At 36.0% G+C, this 27,992-nt stretch overlaps 1 protein-coding gene across 4 annotated transcripts in view; it reads left to right on the forward strand.

Moving 5' to 3' along the window:
* The window catches only part of Pcdh11x (protocadherin 11 X-linked), a 688,067-nt gene that overhangs the window by 481,180 nt on the left and 178,895 nt on the right, over nucleotides 1-27,992 (forward strand). For all 4 annotated transcript variants that reach the window (XM_045140388.1, XM_045140389.1, XM_045140390.1 and 1 more), the window contains one exon: nucleotides 1,793-1,991. In XM_045140388.1, the coding sequence (XP_044996323.1) occupies nucleotides 1,793-1,991 (199 nt within the window). The remainder of the gene's footprint in view (nucleotides 1-1,792; nucleotides 1,992-27,992) is intronic.

Below are 27,992 nucleotides of genomic sequence, written 5' to 3' on the forward strand. Positions count from 1 at the left end.
CTTGTAACACCAGTGTCTCTCTCCGCCTCTTCTCTTTCTTTTTAATTAATTTATTCATTTGAGAGACAGAGAGTGAGACAATGAGTGCAACAGGGCCTTAAGCCACTTTATTTATTTATTTTTTACTTTATTTATCTATTTGACAGAGAAAGAGGGAGAGAGAGAGATAATGGGCACGCCAGGGCCACCAGTCTCTGCAAACAAACTCCAGATGCAATCTTCCCCTTGTACATCTGGATAAAGTGGGTCCTGGGGAATCGAACCTGGGTCCTTTGACTTTGCAGACAAACTCCATAACCACTAAGCCATCCCTAAAGCCCCTTTTTAAAATATATTTTTGATTTTAATTTAATTAATTTATTTGACAGAGGAGTGAGGGAGAGGGAGAGACAGAAAGAGAGAGACTTCAGCCACTTTAAACAAACTCCAACATATATGCCACCTTGTGCATCTGGCTTATGTGGGTCCTGGAAAGTCTTACCTAGATGCTTTGGCTTCACAGCCGAACACCTTAACTGCTAAGCTATCTCTCCAGCCCCATCTCTTCTTTTTTAAACAACCCATACACCAAAAACAAAACTAATAGGCAGACAATTGCCTACTGAATTCTCCAATAGTACACACAAATTGCAGTATTTTCTTTATTCACCTTATTTTCTCCTACCACATTCTACTCATAATTGTCTTAACCAACATCATCAGCTTCTCTACTAACAGGGAAAAAGCGATCTTGTCTGGTTGTAACACTTAACATATAGAATGTCAATTGACTAAGAAAGAATGAGTGACTGGTTATAAAAAACAATCATAGAATATGTTACACAGTTTTATATTTTATTGGAAATATATTGTACAGATAATAGCTATAATATTAATGCAGATAGAAATTAGCCATTTAAGTATTACATGTATCTGTATATATTTTCTATTCTATTATTTTCAAAATGATACTTTCACTTTACCTTCATAGATGCCCTCAGCAGTTATCTATACCATGTGACTCCTTTTCCATTTTAAAATTTTTTTTTAATGTTTTATTTATTTATTTGAGAGCGACAGACACAGAGAGAAAGACAGGTAGAGGGAGAGAGAGAGAATGGGTGCGCCAGGGCTTCCAGCCTCTGCAAACGAACTCCAGATGCGTGCGCCCCCTTGTGCATCTGGCTAACGTGGGACCTGGGGAACCGAGCCTCGAACCGGGGTCCTTAGGCTTCACAGGCAAGCGCTTAACCGCTAAGCCATCTCTCCAGCCCCTTTTCCATTTTTAAAAAGAAACAACTTAAATTCCAATTTCAACCATGCAGCAAATAGTATTCCAAAAAATAACATTCACTTATAATTTTTACTTCAACATGATTGAATAAAGTTATTTAGCTTACCAGATTCTGACAGATAAAGTGATAACATTTTGTTATATATTTAATCATTTGTATTATTCAAAGCACATATATTTTTAAATAATTGCTAAGTAAATATTTATTTAGATGAATGTCAGAATTTTCACTGTACTCAAATACCATGAATTCCAACAGTCTCTTGCATTAGAACAAATTAACTTTTATTGTTTGGATGTGTTTTGTTTAGAAATATAAGAGTAATGTCTATAGTTAGGTGAAAGGCATTTGAACACAGATTTACCTGTTCACAATGCCTGAAATTGTTCTCAATTCAAAATAATGTTAATGTAGCTTCATCACATTCCTTAAATAACACATTTTAAAAATTACATGCATTAAGCAATTATTTAGATCATTGTTGGAAGCCTGTGATTTTTTTTCTTTGTTCCTTTAAGTCCCAGAGGCGTGTCACATTTCACCTACCAGAAGGCTCTCAAGAAAGCATTAGTGATGGTGGAGTGGGAAACCATGATACTGGCAGCCTTCCCAGCACATCCCATGCCCTGCCTCTTGGCTATCCTCAGGAGGAGTACTTTGATCATGCAGCACCAAACAACCGCACTGAAGGGGATGGTAACTCTGATCCTGAATCTAGTAAGTGATACTTCCCTTGTCCCTCAATGTAAACAGTCTTAGTATGTTTACATGTTAAATTATTGTAGCACTAATAACATGGATTAATTCCTTATGTTACTATGGCTAACTACATTGGAAGAATGTAAGGAGAAAAGCCACAAGCCAAATTCCACAGCATACCTCAGGAACTTGAGGTACTTTTCAGATCTTTACATTGGAATATCAAATCCACCACCATACCTTAGGGCTGCATCTTAGGATCCAGCCCAGGGACACCTCCTCTATCCAGGTGGCTGTAGATATAAATTACAAACTGTAATAAAACACATAATATACTAGGGACATCTATTCAAACTAACACATTCTGTCTCCAGCCCCCAATAGATTCATAACCATCTCACATTGTAAATTGTATTCAGTCCAGTTTCAAAGATCCCCATAGTCTTTAGCTATTTAAGATAGTTCCAAAATCCCAAGTCTCCTCTGAGATTTAAGATTGTCTCTTAGCTATGAGTCCTGTAAAATCTAACAAGTTCTATACTTTCAACAAATAAAGGCACAGAGTAAACATTTTTAACTGGTATAAGGCATAAGAGGGAGAGACTGAAACAATGGAAACTCAACAACCATCAAGCAAACATCAAACTTTTGTAGGTCATGTCCAATATAACCGTGACTGACAGTCTCTGGATTTTCCAATTATGCCCCCATAGCCTGGCAGAGTAGCCAGGGAAAACTTCCATCCCAGGCCAACAGTGCACTCCATGGTAGCAGTCTTGGTACATCTAAAACATTTTTGGGTCTTTATATAAACAATGGTCCATCTTTTAATGGCTTTGTCAGCCTATCAGGGTCATCATGTCCTGTCTCATGCCATATCTCAGTGAGGTTCTTGGAACCATGTGAAATCTATGCTATTCCATGTATTATTTTTTATGTTTTCAAAATTAATACCAAGAGTGCAAGACACAACAATATTCTTAATTTAGGGATGAAATAATTCATGATCTAAAAAAGCAGGCTTTTATTTTAGTAAAATCTTTCCAAGAGTCTTTATTTTTCTTTTTTATGTTTATTATTAACAAGGTATTTTCTATGAATACATCATGTGTTGGTACCCTTTTTTCACTCTTCCTTTTCCCCATTCTACTAGAGATGCTCCTCAGTGAGGTTGCAGGCATTTCTCAGGCATATTTTCTATTGTTTTGAATGTAAAGCAATTGGACCATCTTTTTATGTTTATTTATGTGTTTGACAATAGCAGCATGAGTAACCTAAAACAATACTCAGTGTCTGAAATTTTAATATGCTTGAGGTTTTTCAACTTAAAATCTTAAACCTTTTAGCCCAATATCTTTAGTCGAGCTCATCAATCCAGTATAAATTTAACCTTGTTTAAACTCTCTGGGCCTGGGAAGCAGAACACAGCCAGCCCTTATGCCAGTAGTCCAGTTCTAAAAAAGTCCTTTGTAGTCTTTTCTTCTCTTTAGAAAGTTTATAAGCCAAGACTCTAAGTTTGAAATTAGTATTTTTAAATTCTCATGAGAATAGTCCATAATATTTGGCTTACCACTCCAGAAGGCATCTTTGGGTACAAGCACCAATTCCATGTCCATTTTTCCAAAACAAAAGTTCAAAAAGAGCAAAATCCACATGGTCAGATTTATCTTACCCCACTCTGATACCAACATCTACAGTATAAAGTTTCCAGGTCTGTGACATAAACTTCCAAACCATACACAGTTATGGAAAATAATATTAAAAGTTACCTATCTAGGAAATGTTCCATGATGACAAAAAAGTTGACCTGCTTTCACAAATACAAACAAACAAACAAACAAACAAACAAAAAGCACAAGCCAAATCCCACAACATACTTCAGAAACTCCAGATATTTTATATATCTTTGGATGAAAATTTCAAATCGACCTTAGGGCTGGATCTTAAGATCAAGCCTAATAACACCTCCTCCAGCCAGGTGGCTACAGATCTAAATTACAAACTGTAATAGGACATTAAATATATTAGGGGCTATCTATACAAACTAACACAGCAGGCAAGTGTCTTAATTACTAATCCAACTCTCTGGGCCTCATTTTACTTCAGTAGAAATAACACTATAGTAAACTTAATAATTTTGGAAAATGCAAATGCTGATACCCTTTGAAAATGTTTCATCATTCTTTACATTTCAAGAATTCATAATTTGCTCCAGACTTAAATTTTATGCATAAAACTGAGAAAAGACAAGATAGAATACCATATGTGATGGAGAGGAGTCATGGGAAGAAACACATATGAATACATCAAACATACATATTAAATAAACTATTATAATTATAATTTCTTAAAAAAATAAGTTTTAAGAAATATGGGTTATAATATAAATAATTTGAATAAAATATGTAGGCTTTAGAAAAAGTCACGTCTTGGCCCTCATATTGTAACATTCTCTTTTTGTTTGTGGGTTGAATATTCATGAGTGAGAGTGTGGGCATACAAGCCCAGACAAATTTGGGTGTTGGTCCTCATGTTCCATCTTTTTTTGGTGGCAGGGTCTCTCATTTTATTGTTAATCACTACTTTCACTAGGCTGGCTGGTTTCTGATCTCTGAGATGATTCTCCTCCTTATGCCTCCTTTCTGTCTGTGGCATACTGAGATTTAATACACTACTGCCACGGTTACAGACTTTTAGGTAGAATCTACGGATCCAAACAGGTCATAATGCTTCAAATGAGATTTGGGGAAGTAAGCCAGTGACCCTGAAATAAACTTTTAAGTTGAATGAGACAAAGATTGGATATTGTTTATAATTATAGGATGAAAATAAGTATGAATTAGATATTATAAATTATTTAATATAATATAAAGCCTGATCAACCCCAATTATAATTTTAATAACTAGTTTTAAAAATGCAATTGAGAGATAAAGAGATTGCTCAACAGTTAAAGGAACCTATTGGCAAAGCCTGATGACCTGGACTTGAATCCCCAGTATCCATTTAAACCAAGGTTCAGAAAATGCTGTTTGTGTGCTGCTCATTTGCAATAACAAGAGGTTATGGCATGCCTAGTCTCTCTCACTCTCATAAATAAATAAATTACTATGTTTCAAATGCAATTCAGTATTTATAAAAATTTTGTTTATTTATAATTAAAGATGTAGTCCTAGGTTCCCAGGTTCAATTGGCAGGATGAAGAAAAATTAAAATTAAAATAATAGCTAGAATTCTGGAAGTATCTGGCATACATAAGGTCTTTGTCATATATATTTTAAAGGATTGTTTCTACCAGGGACTAAACAACTATCTCTTCTAGTTATATTGAAACTATAATATAGACTTTTCAATGTAGTGCTCATATTTGCTCCCTAGACTGAAGCACTTGAATATTCCAAGTGTGCAAAATTTAGTTGCCTTCTTTCCATTATTATTATTATTATTATTATTATTATTGACATTTCCATGATTGTGAACAATATCCCATGTTAATTCCCTCCCTACCTCCATGTTCCCTTTGAAACTCCACTCTCCTTCATAACCCTTCCCCCTCTCAATTAGTCTCTCTTTTATTTTCATGTAATCATCTTTTTCTCCTGTTATGATGGTCTTGTGTAGGTAGTATCAGGCACTTGAGGTCATGGATATCCAGGACATTTTGTGTCTGGAGGAGCACACTGAAAGGAATCCCACCCATCCTTTGGCTCTTACATTCTTTTTCCCACCTCTTCTGCAATGGACCCTGAGCCTCGGAAGGTGTGATAGAGATATTTCAGTGCTGATACTATATAACCCAATGGTTTATTTGGCCTGGCTGACCAAATATAAAGTTTGCAGTATCACTTGTGATTTCTCTCTCTCCCATTGAAATGCATGCAGTGGACTTCCAGTTAAGGTGGTAGCTTAGGTACCATGCCAAAGCAGCCTAGGGGGGAAAAAGACCGAAAAAACTCAGCAAAATACACACTTTTACTAAAAAGTGAGGTGTATAGGAAATAGAAATGGGTGGAGAAGTAGAAGAGATCCAGAGCATCCAGAGCCCACACAGGCCAGCAAAAGCGGCAGAAAAACCCAGGTGAGGGGAGCTTCCACTCACACCGGCACTCTCCGCAACTCGAAAAACATGAAGGGAGACCAGCAGTGAGCAATGGAGGAGCAGACCACGAGGTAAAAGAACACAATAGTGAAAGAACTAGAACACCTATGGCTCCCTCCCCCAGTGCCTGTGCCCAGCTACAGGGAACAGAGCAGCAGTCCTGGGACCCAGCCACTCCAACTTAAGCGAACATCGGGACCCAAGCAGGGGCAGGGTCCCACAGCAACATCAGTGGCTCTGGCACCAGCAGCAGTGGTCCCAGCAGCAGCAGATCCAGTATCAGCTTCAGAGGCAGCAGTCACAGATCCAGCAGTGGCACCAGAGGATCCAGCAATGGCAGCTAAAGCAGCACCAGCAGCAGCAGCAGCAGTGGACCCAGTAGAGGTGATAGACCCAGCAGGGGCAGCTTTAGCAGCAGTGGTGGTTCCAGCAGCGGGGGTGCTGATCTGCAGGGCCACAGTTGCCAGGATCGGTTTGCTCCACAGGAAAAGCCAGTGCCAGCTCCATAAATCAGAACAGCAGCCCAACAACCAGGCCAGCAACTTGACTGAGACCAAAATCATCCAAAAAGTTAACTGGGATTCATTACACCAGGGTAGGGTTGCACTTGATCACAAGCTGAATTGGATCCCTCAACAGACCAGAAATCTTAACTTCTTTGTTGCTAGAGGATCTGGTTGTTATAATAACTACTCTTGCATAAATATTCAGTGCTGTTTTTGATTGAACGTGTACAGTGTTAACTTAAATTTTAGAATCTACCAGTATTTTATTCCACTAAGCCTACTTTAATATTCCCATAGCAGGGAAACTCAACCCCTAGGAACACCTTTGGAGATACTCTGAGAGTCTTAAGAGACACACCTAACACCTTAAGCTCCTATCCTGAAGATATATAACATCAAATCAATTGATACAGCTACGAATAACTAGCTAACAAGAAAATTCAAGCATTAACTTAATCCAAGATCCAAAAATATATACATTATAACACAAGAAACAATAAAAAGAAAGACAATATAAATCCACCTAAGAGTATTAATGCATCAGAAATGACCTCCAGTGAGAATGAGTTATAGGAAATGCCTGAGAAAGGTTTCAAAAGAATGATTGTAAATATGTTCAAAGAAGTCAGAGAACAAATCAAAGGAGTCAAAGTGGAACTCAAAGAGGAAATCAAAGGAATCAAAGAAGATGCAGGACACCAATTTCATGAAATAAAGAAGGCCATATAAGACATAAATAAGGAAATAGAAATAACAAAGAAAAATCAGTCAGAATTGCTAGCAATAAAGAACACAGTTAATGAAATAAAAAACTCTGTAGAAAATCTCACCAGTAGAATGGACGAAGGTAAGGACAGAATATCTAACCTAGAAGACCAGATGACAGATCTAATACAGTCCAACAAAGGGAAAGACAAACTTATAGAAAAATATGAGTGGAAATTTCAAGATATTTGGGACACTATGAAAAGATCAAATATAAGAATTCAGGGCATAGTAGGAGAGGAATTCCACTCCAAAGGCACAGTAGGTGACTTCAACAAAATCATCGAAGAAAACTTTCCCCAAATTGTGAAAGAGGTGCCAATGCAGATACAGGAAGCCTTCAGAACCCCAGTCAGACAAAACCTGGAAAGAACCTCTCCTCGTCGTATTAAAATCAAACTACCAAACACAAACCAAGGAAAAAATGTTGAGAGCAGTTAGGGAGAAAAATCAAGTTACCTACAAAGGCAAGCCCATCAGGATTACAACAGATTATTCAACACAAACTTTAAAAGCCAGACGGGCTTTGAGTGATGTATTCCAAGTTCTGAAAGATAATGACTGTCAACCAAAGTTACTTTATCCTGCAAAGCTATCCATTCAAATAGATGGAGAAATAAGGACATTCCATGACAAAAGCAGGTTAAAGGAGTAATGAAGACAAAACCAGCTCTACAGAAAATATTTGATAGGATCCTCCATGCTGAAGAAAAGGAAAAGCACACATATAAGGAACCTGGAAAAAACAAGCAATACTCAAATCCTAGTTAACACAAGAAAGCAAAGGTAGAACCGGAACCACACACACATACACACACACACATACACACACACACACACACACACACACACACACACACACACACACACACAAAAGGCAAACATACACACCTTTCAATATCTCCTATTATCAACAACCTCAATGCCCCTACCAAAAGACATAGGATGGAAGACTGGGTTAAAAAGCAGGATCCTACAATTTGTTGTCTCCAAGAAACTCACCTTTCTACAAAGGATAGACATTATCTTAGGGTGAAAAGTTGGAAGACGGTGTTTCAAGCAAATGGGCTTAGAAAAAAAGCAGGGGTTGCTATCCTAATATCTGACAAGGTAGACTTCAGTCCAACGTTGGTCAAGAAAGATAAGGAAGGTCACTTTATATTGACTGAGGGCACACAGCAACAGGAGGACATTACAATTCTAAACATAAATGTACCTAATATGGGGGCTCCCAAATTCATCAAACAAACACTATTAGAACTAAGGTCACAGATACACCAAACACAGTGGTGGTAGATGACTTTTACACCACACTTACATCAATTGATGGGTCATCCCTGGAAAAAATAAACAGAAAGACATCTGGACTAAATGAGGTCATAAAAGGAATGGAAATAACAGATATGTGCAGGACATTTCATCCAAATACTGCAGAATATACAATCTTTACAGCAGCACATGGAACATTCTCTAAAAAAGTCATATATTAGGACACGAAGCAAATTTTAACAAATTCAGGAAAATTGAAATAGTTCCTTGTATTCTCTCAGACCACAATGGAATTAAACTACAAATCAGTAGCAAGAAAGGCTATAGAGCATAGACAAAATCATGGAAACTAAACAATACACTACTAAATGATGAATGGGTCAATGAAGAAATAAAGAAGGAAATCAAAAAAATTTATAGAGTCAAACGATAATGAGAACACAACATACCAAAATCTCTGGGACACAATGAAGGCACTTCTAAGAGGTAAATTTATAGCTTTAAGTGCCTATATTAAGAAATTAGAAAGGTCGTAAGGAAACAACCTAATGCTTCACCTTAAAGCCTTGTAAAAAGAAGAACAAGTCAAACCAAAAATCAGAAGATGGAAAGAAATAACAAAGATTAGGGCAGAAATAATGAAATAGAAACAAACAAACAAAAAACAATCCAAGGAATTAATGAAACAAAGAGTTGATTCTTTGAAAGGATAAACAAGATTGATAAACCCTTAGCAAATCTGACCAAAAGAAAGACAGAAGAGACACAAATTAATAAAATAAGAGATGAAAAAAGTAACATCACAACAGATTCCAGAGAAATTCAAAAAATCATAGGGACATACTATAAAAGCATATACTCCTGAAAATATGAAAATCTGAAATAAATGGATGATTTCCTTGATCTATTTGACCTACCTAAATAAAACCAAAATGAGATAAATCACTTAAATAGATCTATAACAAACATGGGGATCTGAACAGTTATCAATAATCTCCCAACTAAAAAAAGCCCAGGCCCGGATGGATTCACTGCTGAATTTTACCAGACGTTTAGGGAAGAACTAACACCATTGTTTCTTAAGCTTTTCCAGGAAATAGAAAAAGAAGGAATTCTACCAAACTCCTTCTATGAGGCCAGCATCACCCTGATACCAAAACCAGGCAAAGACAGTACAAAAAAAGAAAATTACAGACCAATCTCCTTCATGAACATAGATGCAAAAATTCTCAACAAAATATTGGCAAACAGAATACAAGAATATATCAGAAAGATCATTCACCCTGACCAAGTTGGCTTTATCCAGAGATGCAGGGATGGTTCAATGTATGCAAATCTATAAATGTAATACATTATATAAATAGGTTGAAGGACAAAAATCATATGATCATCTCATTAAATGCAGGGAAAGCATTTGACAAAATCCAATATCCCTTCATGATAAAAGTCCTACAAATACTGGGAATAGAAGGAACACATCTCAATATAATAAAGGCTATTTATGACAAGCCTACAGCCAACATATTACTAAATGGGGAAAAACTGGAAGCTTTTCCACTAAAATCAGGAACAAGACAAGGGTGTCCACTGTCCCCACTTCTATTTAATATAGTTTTGGAAGTCTTAGCCATAGCAATAAGGCAAGAGACACACATAACAGGGATACAAATTGGAAAGGAAGAGATCAAGTTATCATTATTTGCAGATGACATGATTCTATACATAAAGGACCCTAAAGACTCTACCAGCAAACTGTTAGAGCTGATCAAAACCTACAGCAATGTAGCAGGATACAAAATAAATACACAGAAATCAGTAGCCTTCATATATGCTAACAACAAACACACAGAGGATGAAATCAGAGAATCACTCCCATTCACAATTGCATCAAAAAAAAAAAAAATAAAGTTCCTTGGAATAAACCTATCCAAGGAAGTAAAGAATCTCTACTATGATAACGTTAAAACACCCAAGCGAGAAATTGCAGAAGAAACTAGAAAGTGGAGAAACATCCCTTGTTCCTGGATTGGAAGAATCAATATCGTGAAAATGGCAATCTTACCTAAAGCAATCTACACATTTAATGCAATCCCTATCAAAATTCCAAAGGCTTTCTTCATGGAAATAGAAAAAACAATCCAAAAATTCATTTGGAATCACAAAAAACCTCGAATATCTAAAATAATACTGAGCAACAAAAAAGAGGCTGGTGGTATCACCATACCTGATTTTACCCTATACTACAGAGCCATAGTAACAAAAACAGCATGGTACTGGCAAAAAAACAGACATGTAGATCAGTGGAACAGAATAGAGGACCCAGATGTAAGCCCAAGTAGCTATAGCCACCTGATATTTGATAAAAATGCCAAAAATACTCATTGGAGAAAAGACAGCCTCTTCAGCAAATGGTGTTTTGAAAACTGGATAAATATCTGCAGAAGGCTGAAAATAGATTCTTCTCTCTCGCCATGCACAAGAATTAAGTCCAAATGGATTAAAGACCTTAACATCAGACCGGAAACTTTGAAACTGCTAGAGGAAAAAGTAGGGGAAACCCTTCAACATATTGGTCTTGGCAAAGACTTTCTGAATACAACCCCAATTGCTCAGGCAATAAAACCACAGATTAACCACTGGGACCTAATGAAATTACAAAGATTTTGCACCGCAAAGGACACAGTGAAAAAAGCAAAGAGGCAACCTACAGAATGGGAAAAAATCTTCGCCAGCTATATATCTGATAGAGGATTAATATCTAGGATATACAAAGAACTCAAAAAGTTAAATAATAAGGAATCAAACAAGCCAATCAAAAAATGGGCTATGGAGCTAAATAGAGAGTTCTCAAAGGAAGAAATATGAATGGCATATAAGCATCTTAAAAAAATGTTCTACGTCACTAGTCATCAGGGAAATGCAGATTAAAACTACATTGAGATTCCATCTCACTCCTGTCAGATTGGCCACCATCATGAAAACAAATGATCATAAATGTTGGCGGGGATGTGGAAAAAAAGGAACCCTTCTGCACTGCTGGTGGGAATGCAATCTGGTCCAGCCATTGTGGAAAACAGTGTGGAGGTTCCTAAAGCAGCTAGAGATTGATCTACCATATGACCCAGCTATAGCGCTCCTAGGCATATATCCAAAGGACTCATCTCATTTCCTTAGAAGTACATGCTCAACCATGTTTATTACTGCTCACTTTATAATAGCTGGGACATGTTTTGTCATTAATTTGAAAAAGAAATTGAAAATCTGATATAGGATATGACATATGCTTGAAATTCATTTCCTTCCACTAGATCACATTTATTCAGCACTCTAATACACTAGTAGCTTATTCACAAAAGAAAGTAATTAATCTTATCCTAGCAACACATTTTGATTGATCTTGTGTTATAATCTAATTAATTGATATAAAAATTGGAGGAACAATTAAACTAACTTAGAGAATTGACAAACTTGCCTTTGTCATCTGATACTATTTGCATGAATATCATGTGGGTAATTACAAGTTGAAGTTTGTTTAACTAAACATATAAAGACAGGCAATTTTATGCAAAAAGAAAAAAATGCATTATGAATCTATGGCACCCTAAAATACTCATTAAAGCCTACCCATTCATATTTTGTTAGTGTCTGTTTTTGTTTTCTCTTCTTTTTTCTCTTTTTTTTTATTTTTATTAGTTTTCTATTCAGCAAATACAGGCAGTTTATGTCATTAGAGATCAGTCATCTAAAAGTGACTTAAGCATTTTCCCTGAACATTTTTGTTGTACTAAGACTATAGCAATAGAGGTGAAATGGAGGGATTGCTGTAATCATCAAAAATATAGGAGGGAATATAATTAAATTAGTTAGTTAAACCAGTAATTATTCATATCTTTGAGGATATACACACACTATACTCTTTCAGAGAATTCTGGCATCTGTCTGAATCCAGAATTCAGCAAGTATTAACCACATTTGAGCTATTATTCTCCCACACCTTTTTTTTTTTTTTTCCTCTGAGAAAGACTTTACATAGAACTCAGTTCACAATCAAAAGTTTAGCAAAGTATTTGTACACAAGTAAGCTAAAATGTATCATTTTAGGACTGGAGAGATTGCTGAATGGTTAAGGCTTTTGCCTTTGAAGCCTAAGGACTGAGGTTCAATTCCCCAGTACCCACAAAAGACAGGTGCACAAGGTGGTGCATGTGTCTAGAGTTCGTTTGCAGTGTTTAGAGGCCCTGGGGCACCTGCTTGTGCTCTCTTGCTATGTATTTATCTACCTATTATCTATCTATCTATCTATCTATCTATCTATCTATCTATCTATCTATCTATCTATCTATCATCTACCTATCATCTATCTATCTATCTATCTATCTATGTATCTATCTATCTATCTGTCATCTATCTAATCTATTCTACCTCTTTATCTCTCACACTCAAATAAATAAATAAAATATTTTTTAAAAGTGTCATTTTAGGGCTGGAGAGATGGCTTAGCGGTTAAGCGCTTGCCTTTGAAGCCTAAGGACGCCGGTTCAAGGCTCGATTCCCCAGGACCCACGTTAGCCAGATGCACAAGGGGGTGCACACATCTGGAGTTCGTTTGCAGTGGCTGGAGGCCCTGGCACGCCCATTCTCTCTCTCTCTCTCTCTTGCTCTCGCTCTCAAAAAAGTAGAAATAAACAAAAAAATTTAAAGTGTCATTTTACACAGACTTTGATTCTCTATCATTGTTGAGAGAAAGTAAATCAGTCTTGACAGTTATAGTTTTGTAATGTCAATGTGTTTAGGTAATTCTAGAAATTATACATGACATATGATGATGCCATAAATTCCACAATGTCAGTGAGCTTGAATTGCCACCTTTTGTGACAGAGAATAGGTGGTCTTCTCCTCACAATATGCTTTCCTTTGCTTCTATTTTTTTCCTAGGCTACCTAGCCCACATCATAAAGTGCTTTTGATATTTATGTTTTTATTATTTATGAACTATTAGGCAATTCATTTTATGACCTTATGTCTTCCTTTTATTTTGTCTTACTCTCATGCTTTTCTTTGATTATAAGACAAGACTATTTGGCTTTTAGGATAGGGGTCATTCTTTGAAAATTAGTAAAATCAGACACATAAGATGCAATTTTGGCTGACTTGGAATATTTAGTAGTGTTAATCAGATACCAAGTTCTGAAATGTGGTATAAAAATTATAATAAATGAAGAGCACAGCAGTAATACATTATTAATATCCATGACACCTTTAACTTGTAAAGTAAATTGCATCTCTCACAATTGCTCAACACAACACTCAACAACTAGTGAATATACCAAGGAATTCATCAAATAATGAATAAATATCAACCATCTGTCTTAGCATGATTTCTGAAAATTTTTAATTTACATCTTTATTGAATGTTTAAGAGTCCCAATAGAGGCCAAAGTATAAGTGACAGTGTTTTCTGAGTCAGTTTAATCCCCAATTTCAATCAATAATCTTATTAATGTGTAATACTAGGTGAAAGGTATTCATCTGAAACTCTACTTTTATTTATGTTATTTTAGAAACATTGGTAGGTTACATAAAATGTTCCTCAAAACAGTACATATGAAATTGCTATAAGAATTTACTATTTATTACATTAGAGATTACACTTATATTTATTACATTAGAAATTACATTAGAAGTTACTATTTATCCTAGTGGTTTGTGTGGAACTTAATGCTTTGACAAGCTGGGTGTGGTGGCACATGCCTTTAATCTTAGCACTCGGGAGGCAGAGGTAGGAGGATCACTGTAATTTCCAGGCCGCCCTGAGAATATAGAGTGGATTCCAGGTTAGCCTGAATTAGACTGAGAACCTACCTTGAAAAACAAAAACAAACAAACAAAAAAGCTATGATAATGCTAGTGATTTTACATACATTGCTGTTACGTCTTTAAATCATACTTATATTTGGAGGTTAAATCATCATTTTGCAATTACTATTCATGAAATCTTTACGCCACAGAGCCTAACAGATGATTTCTTTTAGTCCAGAACACCAATCTGTGAATCACAATTAACTATTTCTGTCATCTTGGCTAGACCTCTGAACCTCAGTACCATTTATTTTCCGTAGCTACAAAATAGAATGATTACATTGAGCCCCCTGTTCGTGCATAATCTTGTAATTATTAAAGCCCCAGAATATAAATGTGCAGGAACTACCGTTTTTGTCTTTGAACTTTAGAGTGATATGGGACCTTGGATGCCATCTATTCCAACTTCTTCACAACGCAAATGACAGAAGTGAGATTAAGGCATTTTAATCAACAACTTAACATCTTTTCACAACATTTAATGTTTATCGTGCTTTAAAACAGAAGAGTCACTCTTTGTAAGCAACTACTTTTTGCAATTTAAATGAAGCAACTCACTGAGATGAGACTTGAATAAAATTTAAACAGTCATCACTGTCCAAGGGAAGTGTTGTAATATATCCATATGAAAAACTTTTTGTATATGTAATGAGGCCATGTATTCAGTTTCCCATTTAGCACCTTAAAGAGCAATTTAGCATCTTATATGGCAATGTGAACAATATGTATTGCTGATTTCTAGAATTATTATTATGAATAATCACTGAAAACTTTAGAGGAAACATGCAGACATGCTGAATAATAAAGAAATATAGTTGTTCCTCATTGCTATTCTGAATTACTTATATAATGATTGTGTGTATGTGTGTATGTACATGTACACTATTAATTACTGAATAATTTAGAATTACAAAGGAATTTACAAGTTTTTTTTCCAAAAGAATAAAGGATCTTAATGAGACACAAGACAGAATGAATACATAACACATTCTGCTTTAATATCAACTCTCTTTTCTAAATTTTGTCTGTTATTCATAGCATGCTGCTTCCATTTTCTAAGAAAATAATGAACTGCCAGTTAACAAGAAAATGATTTTAATTAAGGCAACCTGATGCCATTTAATAGTGTGCCATGTAGTCAAAATATATGGAGTAAACATTTACTTAATAGTCTTATTTGTACAGTGATTAGAACTTGAAATGAAAGCAGGAGTCAAAAAGGAGTTTCACCCAGCTCAAGATAAATTAAAATTATATGAAGTTTTCCATACATATGAAGTTTGTTATCATTCACAATAATTGATTGTATCACAGAAGCTGGTACTCTGGATAGAGAATGCCATGTTGAAATGAAAATATTTGAAAAAAAAAAAACAAATTGATGTTACCTTTTTAGGACAAAAATCTGTAAGCTTTTAAAAATGGTGAGTTTTAATTATCTCTATAAGTCTACTCCTATGCTTTGTCTCATTGGTAGTACATTGCAAGGCTCACTATCTAAGTATAATTTTGTTTTAATGGGGTAGTTTCTCAGGGTCGAGATTACCCTGTGATTCACTTAAATTTATGCATGAAACATATTCTAAAATTGAACTGCATAATTCTTTCCAAATTGATACTCTTTTTAACAGTGTACTGCTGTCTCTATTGAAAGTATATCTCCCTATAATGAATAAATTCCTCTTGACATTGATTTGAAGGAGGAGTAATATTATAAAAACACATGCATGCCATAACATTCTTTTAAAGAAGATTAAAAACTACTATTTGTTATACCAAGATAAATATTAACAACCAATTTGTGTATTATCTTTTAATATAAACTGTAGTTTAAAACATGCAATTCTGAAGGTGGAGAGATGGTTCAGAGGTTGAAAGAGGTTGTTTAAAAATCCTGCTGGGGGCTGGAGAGATGGCTTAGCGGTTAAGCGCTTGCCTGTGAAGCCTAAGGACCCCGGTTCGAGGCATGGTTCCCCAGGTCCCACGTTAGCCAGATGCACAAGGGGGCGCACGCATCTGGAGTTCGTCTGCAGAGGCTGGAAGCCCTGGCGCGCCCATTCTCTCTCTCTCCCTCTATCTGTCTTTCTCTCTGTGTCTGTCGCTCTCAAAGAAATAAATAAATAAAATTTAAAAAAAAAAATCCTGCTGGCAAGAGTTCAATTGCCCAGACACCTTAGTAAAACCTGGCTGGAAGCAAAAAGTGGTACAGGGTCTGGATTATGTTTGTAGCAGCAAGAAACCCTGGGGGGGCCTATAAACACAAAAACACACATACACTTATTCATGCAAGCACATACTCATGCATAAAAATATATAAACATTTTTGAAGATATAATTCTCATTGGAGATATTTATAAAATATAATACATTAAAAATTTCATTGAATGGATCAGTCATCATTTCATGTAGTTGTTTGTGTTTAATTTTTTCTTCTCACAGTCATTTAAAACAGCTACTTTTTTAATAATAAGAATGCTTTTACACATTGCAGGTCTGTTTATGCTTTTCTCTGTTGGTTACCAACCTTAGTGTTGATTCTGAGTTGAATTGGACACAAGAGAAGACATATTAGAAATTAGAATAAAATGTCTATTTTTATTCAAGTAGAAAATTGGAGTTTGTGCACTGAAGTAGAACTAAGTCTAAATATTGAAATGCCAATTAAAAGTGGCATTGTATTGAACTATTAAGGCAACCCTTCTGAACGAACTACTCATTGCATTTTTGCACAACAGCTTAGTGTATAAAACTTAGTATTACAAATCTAAATAACATGAGGAAAGATATTCAACACACTGAGCACAATTCAATAACCATGTAACTCTTTGAAATACCCACTTAGGTGTGCAAGGGATGTAAACTATGGCTAAGAAAAAAAAAATCATTTAATCTAGAATAATCCCATATTATCCAATAGTCTTAAGTGAATCTGTTTATACATTTTCATTTAATATCATATAAAAGCAGACTGCTTCCTGGACAGAAATTGAAAGGCCATTGTATAGGTAAAATTAATCACACATGTTAAACTAAATTTTGAGTTGTCTTGGCAATACTATATTGTCTTTTTGAGAAAAGGAAAGGAAAAACAAGAAAAGAAAGCAAAAGCTTTCTGGGCATAAGAACACACACATTTAACTCCAGCACTCAGGAATCTTATGGAGAATTTTGTGAGTTCAGGGTCAGCCTGGGTCTAGAGAGTGTGCCAGGTCAGCTTGGGCAAGAGTGAGACCCTGCCTCAAAGAGAAAAGAACAAAGAGCCAGGTGTGGTGGCACATGCCTTTAATCCCAGCACTTGGGAGGCAGAGGTAGGAAGGAAGATCTCTGTGAGTTCAAGGACACCCTGAGACTACTGAATGAATTCCAGGTCAGTCTGAGCTAGTGTGAGACCCTGCCTCAAAGAAATAAAATGAGAGAAAGAAAAGAATTGAAAATGTTATAAAAATTCAAACTTGGCTTTATGAGGCCTTGTTTTGAAAAGTACTTGAATTTATTTTTGGCCACTCCCACAAAGATTTTTAGAAAAAATTAACACTCACAAGAATTTTTAAAATTTTTAAATTTTAAATTTTAACATGATGTAGGAGGTGCAAATATGTTTCATCCCCATTTTCTGTCTTAATTTCAAATCAACAAGAAAGAATTTCATTGCTGTCATATGTATGATTCAGTACTTAGTTACACAGAAAAGCACATGCCCACTAGGTAGCTCAAGTGCCTGGAGTTCCCTTCAGTGACTGAGGCCCTGTTGGTGCCAATTTTTTCTTTCTCCCTAAGAATAAAAAAAAATAGAAAATAAAGATAAATATTTTCTCTTACTAATTGCTAAATTCTTGGGAAGCCGTTTAGTTTCCCTTTGGCTCATTTTTCCTTATCCTTGAAATGGTTATAAAAATAAATCATGGCTATCTCAACGTGAGGCTTTGCTAAATGAACATTGGCAAATCTAAGTACCTGATTATACATATACACATGCATTTATGTTGGTTAAAATGTTTTATTCTCTGGTTGTGAAAAACCATACTTTTTCCACAGTTTTTCAGTTTACATGGATATAAGGCAGCTGGATTTCTTGTCAAAAAAGCAAAGGCGGGACTTCCGGTTAAGATGGCGGCGTAGGTACCACGCCAAAGCAGCCTAGGGGGGCAAAAGAACCAAAAAACTCAGCAAAATATACACTTTTACTAAAAAGTGAGGTGTATAGGAAATTGAGGCGGCAGCGGAGAAGTAGAAGAGTTATAGAGCATCCAGAGCCCGCACAGGCGGGAAAAGTGGCTCCGGCAGCTCGGCCAACCCCCGCAGCTGCGGCGCAGCAGAAAGCCGCCAGACTCTCGGCTCAAGCCGCAGGAAAAGCCAGGTGCAGGATTTTCCCCTCACACCGCGCTCTCCGCAACTCGGGAAACATGAGGGGAGAGCGGCAGCGAGCAGCGGAGGAGAAGACCGCGAAATAGAAGAACACGTGGAGCAGCGAGACAACCAGAGCAGCCGTGGCTCCCTCCCCTCCCCCACCGCCTGAACCCAGCTCCAGCGAACACAGCAGCGGCCCGGGACCCGGCCACGCCAACTTGGGCTGACAGCGGGACCCAAGCAGTAGCAGAGTTCGGCAGCAACTTCAGCGGCTCCAGCACCGGTACCAGCGGCCCCAGCAGCAGCGGACCCAGGAGCGGCAGCGGCGGCTGATCCCGCAGCATCGGCTTCAGGGGGAGCAGCGGCGGTGGACACGGCAGCGGCAGCTTCAGCAGCGGTGGTGGCTCTGGTGGTGGCAGCTACGGCAGCAGCAGAGGCAGCAGCAGTGGCTCGGTTTGCCCCGTAGGAAAAGCAAGTGCCCAGCTCCAGAAATCAGAACAGCAGCCCGACGATCCAGGCAGCAACTTGACTGAGACCAAAATCACCCAAGGTAACTGGGATTGCACCAGGGAAGGGTCTCACTTGGTCACAAGCTGACTTGGATCCCTCAACAGACCAGAAATCTAAACCTCTTTGTTGATAGAGGATCTGGTCATTATAATAACTACTCTTGCATACATACTCGGGGCTGTTTCTGATTGAATGTGTACAGTGTTTAGTTAAATTTTAGAATCTACCTGTATTTTATTCCACTCAGCCTGCTTGAATACTGCTATAGCAGGGAAACTCAACCCCTAAGAACATCTTTGTAGATACTCTGAGAGTCTTAAGAGCCACACCTAATACCTTAAGGTCCTACCCTGAAAATATATTACATCAAATCAATTGATACAGCTAAGAATACACAGCTAGCTAGAAAATCCAAGCATTAACTTAATCCAACATGCAAAAATATATACATTATAACACAAGAAACACTAAAAAGCAAGATGATATAAATCCACCTAAAAGTATTAATGCATCAGAAATGTCCTCCAGAGAGAAAGAGTTAGAGGAAATGCCTGAGAAAGAGTTCAAAAGAATAATTATAAATATGTTCAAAGAGGTCAAAGAACACATGAAAACAATCAAAGAAGAAATCAAAGAGGAAATCAAAGGAATCAAAGAAGAGGCAGCACACCAATTTAATGAAATAAAGAAGGCAATACAAACAAATGAATAAAGAAGGCAACACAATGGAGTTCTACTCATCAATAAAGAAAAATGAAGTTATGAAATTTGCAGAAAAATGGATGGACCTGGAAAGTATTATACTAAGTCAGGTAACCCAGGCCCAGAACACCAAGCGCCACATGTTCTCTCTCATATGTGGATCCTAGCTACAGATGACTGGGCTTCTGCGTGAGAATGAAAATACTTAGTAGCAGAGGCCAGTAAGTTGAAAAGGAGACATAAAGGGTGGAGAAAGGAAGGGAGGAGGATACTTAATAGGTTGATATTGTATATATGTAATTACAATGATTGTAATGGGGAGGTAATATGATGGAGAATGGAATTTCAAACGGGAAAGTGTGGGGGTGGGGAGGGAGGGAATTACCATGGGATATATTTTATAATCATGGAAAATGTTAATAAAAATTAAAAAAATAAAAAAATAAAAAAAAAGCAAAGGCAACAGTCAGTGTGGGGATTTGACATCATGCTTTTCTAAAAATTCTCCAGTTGATATTCATACTGCTGGACTGGGGAACACACATTGAGAACAAAGTTTTAACAAATTTGTTAAGTGAATAACCAAAATAAAGCAAGTGGTTATGATTAATTAATGAATTAATTAAGGAATAGCTCATGAAGATCTGTGGAAAATTTTTAAAGTAAATTATTTTCTATTTTAAGATAGCTTAAAGCTTGGGATATGGCTCGGTAGATAACATGCTCATTACTGAAGCCAGAGTACCAGAGTTCCATCCTCCACAGACCCCACATAAAGAGCTGGAAGACATGGCAGGCTTGTGTAAGCCCAAAAGAATATCAGGGGTATGGAAGTCTGGGAAATTTCAGAGGGTAAGTGCAGCAAACTATAGCAAAGTGAGATTCAGAGAGAGAAGCCCTGCCCCACAACACAGTGAAAAGATGAGGAATTAACCAAAGGCTTGTCCTCTAAGCTCCACATATGTGATGTGTCATGTACACACCGTCACTCACACATGAACATTGATCCACAAAAGAAGATGCACTCATACACTTGCTCACACAAAGATAGCAAATTTACTAAACTGTTTTTTATATTGCACATACTTAAATATATATCTAATATTAAATGTAAAAGTATTATAGAGCACTTCCAAGAGTTAATGTGTACTCATCTAATTCTTCAGTAAAGATAGTTTCTCTTCTCTCAATCTCTACTATCCCTAGACACAGGTTTTCACACAAATGCATGCATGTTGACACATCTTATTGTTTTACATCATTTATTTAAATGACAAAGCATTGCATATATCACTCCAGTCACCTAAGTGATGATAAAGACTATTTCTGTTCTTGGTATGCAAGTACAATCAAGCTTCACTTCTAGTAAGCTAATTAGGTCAATAGGGAAGATAGGGCATGAGCAAAGTGAAGTACTAACTACGCTGTCCACTGACTCAATAAGCCAATATGCATATGATGTCAGTAAGGTGATTACAAAATTCCTCTAAGTAATCCTTAGAATTTCTCTTCTGACTCTTGAAAACAATTATCAGAAGTAAAGGAACCCAAGAAAGCAACAGTGATTAGATAAAAGAAGAATGATATATTTCCTTTGAAAACTGAGGTGCAGAACTGTTTTTATTTGACTATTCTTGCATGTTTCTAGAAGAATCTGCTTTTCTTTATTACTACTGAGCGATAAAGAGAAATGTCCTGTTGTTAAAGTCCTAATGGTTTTGGAAAGCATATTTGCTTAGCAATTCAATGTGAAGGCATCCTATGATAGGAAATTTAATTGTGTAACTGCTAATTATGTGTAGTTTTATTCCTTTCTTTATCTCATGGCTTACTAATATAACATGGTTTAGTTTGAAAGAATGAATTATTGACTGATTTTTTTTTATTTTTTATCTTGTTTTACTATCACCATTTATTTTCTCTGTACTCTTCTCCTCACAGTATCTTTAGGAAACTTTGCACCTCGAGTCTAATGGGCATGGGATGAAAGGAAGTTATATATGCTTAGGAAACTTGTAAGCAGATGTGTTTTCATCTCTCGATGTATATAGTTTTCTCTATCCAATGATAGTGATCAACAAGGGCCAATTCTATCCAACATTGAAGCATGTTTGAAAGGTTATAAAGTTCAAATGTTTTATTTAAAAAAATATGTTAGGGTTATAAAATTAATCACTTAACATTTCATGGAGATTAATAATTGAATTTGTCAACAGCAATTATAATCATATATTTAAATATATTCATTAAATTTATAGACTCTTTTAAATAAGTAGGTTCATATATTAAAATGGATGGGCTTATCATGTATTATTGTTCATTATTGAATCAGGCCTAACTTCCCACTCCATAACACAAGTATAAATAATCAAGATAAATAATAAATATATTGAAGTGAAAGCAATGTAACTCATTGTAAATAGGATAGTAACTGGAATTTACATTTTTATAACTTCTGCAGATATTTATAGAAATATGTGATCTTAAATATTATGGTATTTTGATTGTTTTTCAGAAACTGTCTCATAATGTAGCCCAGGCTTGCCTTAGAACACAATATTCACCCACTTCCCCCTCCATAGTCCACTTAGCTTAATATTACTTATTACAAAGATGTGGTGGTCCAATTATTCCTCTATCATTTCAAAGTAAACTTTATTATTTCCATAATTCACTTCATAATGGCTATATAATGTAAACTCAAGAAATGGCATGATAATATTTTAAGGTTTCTTGCTGCCAGTAACTCAATGGCAAAATACCATTATATTCTTAAAAATGTTCCATTGAGGAGCATCCCCAATGGAATGGGAGCAGGGACAAGGGAAAAGGGATTACCAAAGCATGATGTATCCATACAAAATATGTTGTTAATAACAATAATAGTACTAATGAATAAAAAATGTTTCATAGGGAGCTGGAGGTATGGCTTAGCTGTTAAGGCACTTGTCTGCAAAGCCAAAGAACCCAGGTTTAATTCCCCAGGACCTACGTAAGCCAGATATACAAGGTCGCACATGCATGTAGAGTTTGTTTGCAGTGTCTGGAGGCCTTGGCCTGGCCATTCTCCCTGTCTCTGTTTCTCTCTTCAATAAATAAATAAGTAAATGAGAAATAAAATTGTTAAAAAAATGCTTCATAGGGAAGAAAAAAGATATATTTTAATCAATGAACTTTTTAAAGGTATTTTTACTGTTTCTGTTAGTTAAAAAAAAAAAAAAAAAACCTCTGTATATTATGAATGTTAAATGCCCTCTAGGACTTCATCATCTACTGGCTTACAAGGATGAATTATCTGATGAAGAAAATGCTAGGAATGCAAAAAAAAAAAGGGGGGGGGAAGGGGTGATTTATAGCTTTGACAAATTACTGTAGATCAAATGATAGCACCTCATTCAGATTGTTCTCTTTTTCCCTTTCTTGGATCCATATCTTGGCTTGAAAGTGATTTTTAAAGAGAACAACCATTTGTGTGGAAAGTAACTGATCCTTAGATGGATACAAGAATTTTTTCTAATGACCTTTTGAAGTTATTCCATCTCTTTCCTTGGAGAAAAATTTAATTTGGTTATCAAATTAACATCTACCAGGTACTGCATATTTAGTGTAATAAAAAAATTACAGAACATAAGCCGGGCGTGGTGGCTCACGCCTTTAATCCCAGCACTTGGGAGGCAGATGTGGGAGGATTGCCGTGAGTTCGAGGCCACCCTGAGACTCCATAGTGAATTCCAGGTTAGCCTGGGCTACAGTGAGACCCTACCTTGAAAAACCAAAAAAAAAAAAAAAAAAAATTACAGAACAGAAATAAAGTCTAGAGAATATCAATAGCATTGTGTGACTTTGGCAAAGTTAATCATTCTCTCTAAATTTATGTTACATTTGCAGTAATAACAGATATGAAATAACTCTATCGTGGTTTGTTGTTCAAATTTCCTGTATGTAACATATTGTACTTATATAGCCATTTTAAAATAATCAACTTACATCATTTATTATTTAACATTTTGTTAAACAATAACTGTCACTTTTACTTGGTATTCATGCCAAAGGGTTAAAAAAGACATTGTTGGGAGTGTTAAAAGTATAATTTGATGAACATGAATGACTTAGAATAGCTCAAAAACTCAGTGACATAGTACCTAGGAGGAACATCTTGCATGTTCAAAGCCTCAAGGAAAATATTGGTAGACAAATAGTTATGATGTAACTTTTAAATATTGCATAGAATAAAGGCTATATTTAAAATGGCCACAAGAGCTGGCTTAACTGTTAAGCACTTGCCTGTGAAGCCTAAGAACCCTGGTTTGAGGCTCCATTCCCCAGGACCCACATTAAGGGGGCTCATGCATCTGGAGTTCGTTTGCAGGGGCTGGAGACCCTGGTGTGCCCATTCACTCTCTCTATCTGCCTCTTTCTCTCTGTCTATCACTTTCAAATAAATAAATAAAAATGAACAAAACATTTTTAAATGGTCACAAGCATTATTAAAACATATCTTTTGAAAATGGTCATTACAATCATATACTGTAAATGTTGATTACTTTTCACTGATTCAAAAGTACTGAATTAACCATTTGTAAGTTGAAAGAAAGAATATGAAATAGCATACTTTGATAAAACAAAGGATAATTGAAGAAAAATGTATTGCCTAAGGGGAAGTGCCATGTAATTTAAATTTAATATTTTGAAAAGTAACATAAATGTTCAACATGATATTATTTTTGAAGTACTTCATTTATGTAGTAACATAGGATATTCTGATTGGTGCTATTTCAAGAATGGAATATTTGGTGAATCAAATAGTGAATAATTATTATCTTCAATAGAGCCAATTAATGAATTATAACATTACAACTCTATCCACTGTTGATAAGCAGACATACCAAAAGATTTTGGTCTTTTTTGCTTCAAATATTTTACCTCATATTGCCAATTTCATTAATTTTTATCATTACTTCAAATTACACAGTTGTTTCTCAGAAAAATAAAAAAAACAAGATGAATAAGTAGCATTGTATAATCAACTGATTTTGTCGAATTTTCTCATATGAGTCTATAATTTGGTATAGTTAACAAAAGTATAAATGAATAAATATCAAAATTTAGGGGTTCATTTTTCCTTGAGAAAATATCTCATCACTCAATGTTAGGATGGTAAATGCATATTTTATCTCCCAACAAAACTGCTGAGGATTATGCTTTATATGGGTCATTGATAAGTCTTTCCTACCATCTGTGGGTATTAAGTAGAAATTATTATTGCTTTAGATTTCACTGGTATTGGAGAGGGAGGATATATGTGGGTAAAGGGGAAGTTAATTACACACTTCTTTGTTTTTTAATACACTATAAATACATTTGCTGAGTTCAGCATAGAACTAGTAATAGTGTTTAATGATGGTATTTTAGTTAAAAGATATAGCACAGGTAAGAACAAGTAATGAATGTTCTCTGGTGAACAAAATATCTCATTGGGAGCAATTAGGACTCTATTTATATAATAAAAAATACAAGCACAGTTTTTTTTTCCAATAATGGTATGTATTTGAAATTATTTTTGACATGTTACATGAACAAAGTTCAGAAAGATCCATAGAAATATTATATTAAAACATAATACAAATCTGACATGCTCGTGATATGTCAATTTGTAGTTAATTAATACAGTAAAAATGTAGCTTATACTATGTAAATACAAATCATAGTGCTACAGTCATCTCCACAATACTGGGATGATCCTTCAACACAGTTTATGGGACGCAGGGATTTATTTCAAGGTTATACATCCAGGGAAAATATAACCAATGCTAAAAGAAGTTAGGTTCCTTTCACAGATCCAAGCAGAGAGAGACAACCAATATCCAGTAAGCACCACAAGCAAATAGCAAGCAAACATGAACCAGAAGCACACATGGACCCCAGAGCTCAGACTGTTGTCTAAGCCTTTGGGCTGGAATCAGATCTGCCCCCAAACACATGTTTCGGTTGGATCATAGGATCCATCCCCAATGACGCATCCTCTAGCCAGGCAGATGGAAACCCAAGTTTAAAGCATAACAAAACACCCAAATCTATTGGGGACATACATTAACATTCAAACCATCAAGAGCCCCATAAGATAATTATCTCACAATGTAAATGACATTCAGTTCAACTTCAAATGTCCCCACAGTCTTTATCACCTTTAAGACTGCCTCTTAACTCTGAGTCCTATATAATCAAAACTAGTTTCAGGTTAGCACCAAATAGCTGAAGTTCAAGTCTACTATCCATAACCATTGATGACAGTCTCTAGATTTTGCAATTCCATCCCTCCCACTTGACTGAGTAGCTGGGGAAATTTTTGATCCCAAGCCAGCAGCACTCCATGGTAACCTTTTGCACACTCCGGATATATGAAAAACATCTTTGGGTCTTCACTGAAAACTATGGTACATCTTATAATGACCTTACTGGTCTCTAATACTGGGATTCATCCCTGCTTCCCATGACATGTTTAGCAGTGGCTCCTGGAACCATATGCATTTCATGACCCACTTCCATACATTTTTCAAGCTTCCAAAACTAATACCAGGTGTTCAGGGTCACAGCCATTTTATTAATCCAGGGAGGAAATAAATCATGATCTTACAGAGCAGTTTACCTTTTCAAATTCTTCCTTTCTATAGAATTTGCATTCCTATTCATTCTTTCCTGCGTGGATTTTACTACAGGCATCTTTGCAATTGTTTCTATATAAGTATTTGACCTATACTTAATGATGGTAATCTGTTTGACAAAAACCTAAAACCAGTCTCTGTGTCAACAACATAAAATCTGATTGAATTTTTCCAACTAAAAGTTGTACAACTTTCAGTCTGTATCTTTCTTCAAGTACACCAGTCTATACTTTTAAATTCAACCTTGAGCAAACTCTTAGAGTATGTGCACAATAATGTAGTCAGCCTTTATGCCAGTAACCCAGTTCCAACAAGGTTCTCTGCTATCTTTCCTTCCCCTTTGAGTGTTCATAAGCCAACACAATTTTCTCTGCATTTAGCATTTCACACTCTCATTAGAACAGCTCATTTAATTTGACTTACCATTCTTAAACAATTCTAGAGTCACAAATATCAAATTCGGCCCTGTTGCTCCAGCACAACAGTTCCAAAAGACAAAACTGTACATGGTTAGATTCATTGTGCTACAACACCTAACTTCTGGTACAAAATGCTGCCATAGTCAGCTTCACAATATTGGGATGTTCATCTAACCAAACATAGTTTATGGGCAGAAAGGTTTTATTTCAAACTTACAGATCCAGAGGAAGTTCCATTAATGGAATGAAGAATAGGGCTCCTTTTCACAGATCCAAGCAGAGAGAGAAAACCAAACCACCAGCAAACAAAAAGCAAACATGAAGCAGAGTTAGCATCTACCCCAAAGCTCAGACTGCTTTTGAAACCACTGGGCTTGGTTCAGGTCTTCCCTTAAACATACCTTTGGGCTGGATCCCAGGATCTACTCCGAGTGACACATCCTCCAACCTTGCAGCTGGAAACCTAGATTACAAACTTAATAAAACACTTAAGTCTATGCGGGTCATACACCTACATTCAAACCACCACACACAGTATCTTTTCAGGTTATTAATATACAAATAATTTGGTGAATTCTTAGTGGTTTAAAAGACCTCTGGTATCTTTTGTTGTTATTGTTGTTTTGAGGTAAGGTCTCAATCTAGCTCAGGCTGAACTGGACTTCACTATGTAGTCTCGGGTGTACTCAAACTCACAGCAATCCTCCTACCTCTGCCTCCCAAGTGCTGGAATTAAAGGCATGTGCCACCATGCCCACCTCACTTCTGTTATCTGTAATGCCTACCATACAGGCATAATACAGAAGTTAAACCCCATGCACATGTTCTGGTATATAGGTCTAGTTTTATAATTTGTATTACAATTTTTATTGATTAGGTAGAA

The sequence above is a fragment of the Jaculus jaculus genome, chromosome X (genome assembly GCF_020740685.1).
Source record: "Jaculus jaculus isolate mJacJac1 chromosome X, mJacJac1.mat.Y.cur, whole genome shotgun sequence".
NCBI classification, from domain to species: Eukaryota; Metazoa; Chordata; class Mammalia; order Rodentia; family Dipodidae; genus Jaculus; species Jaculus jaculus.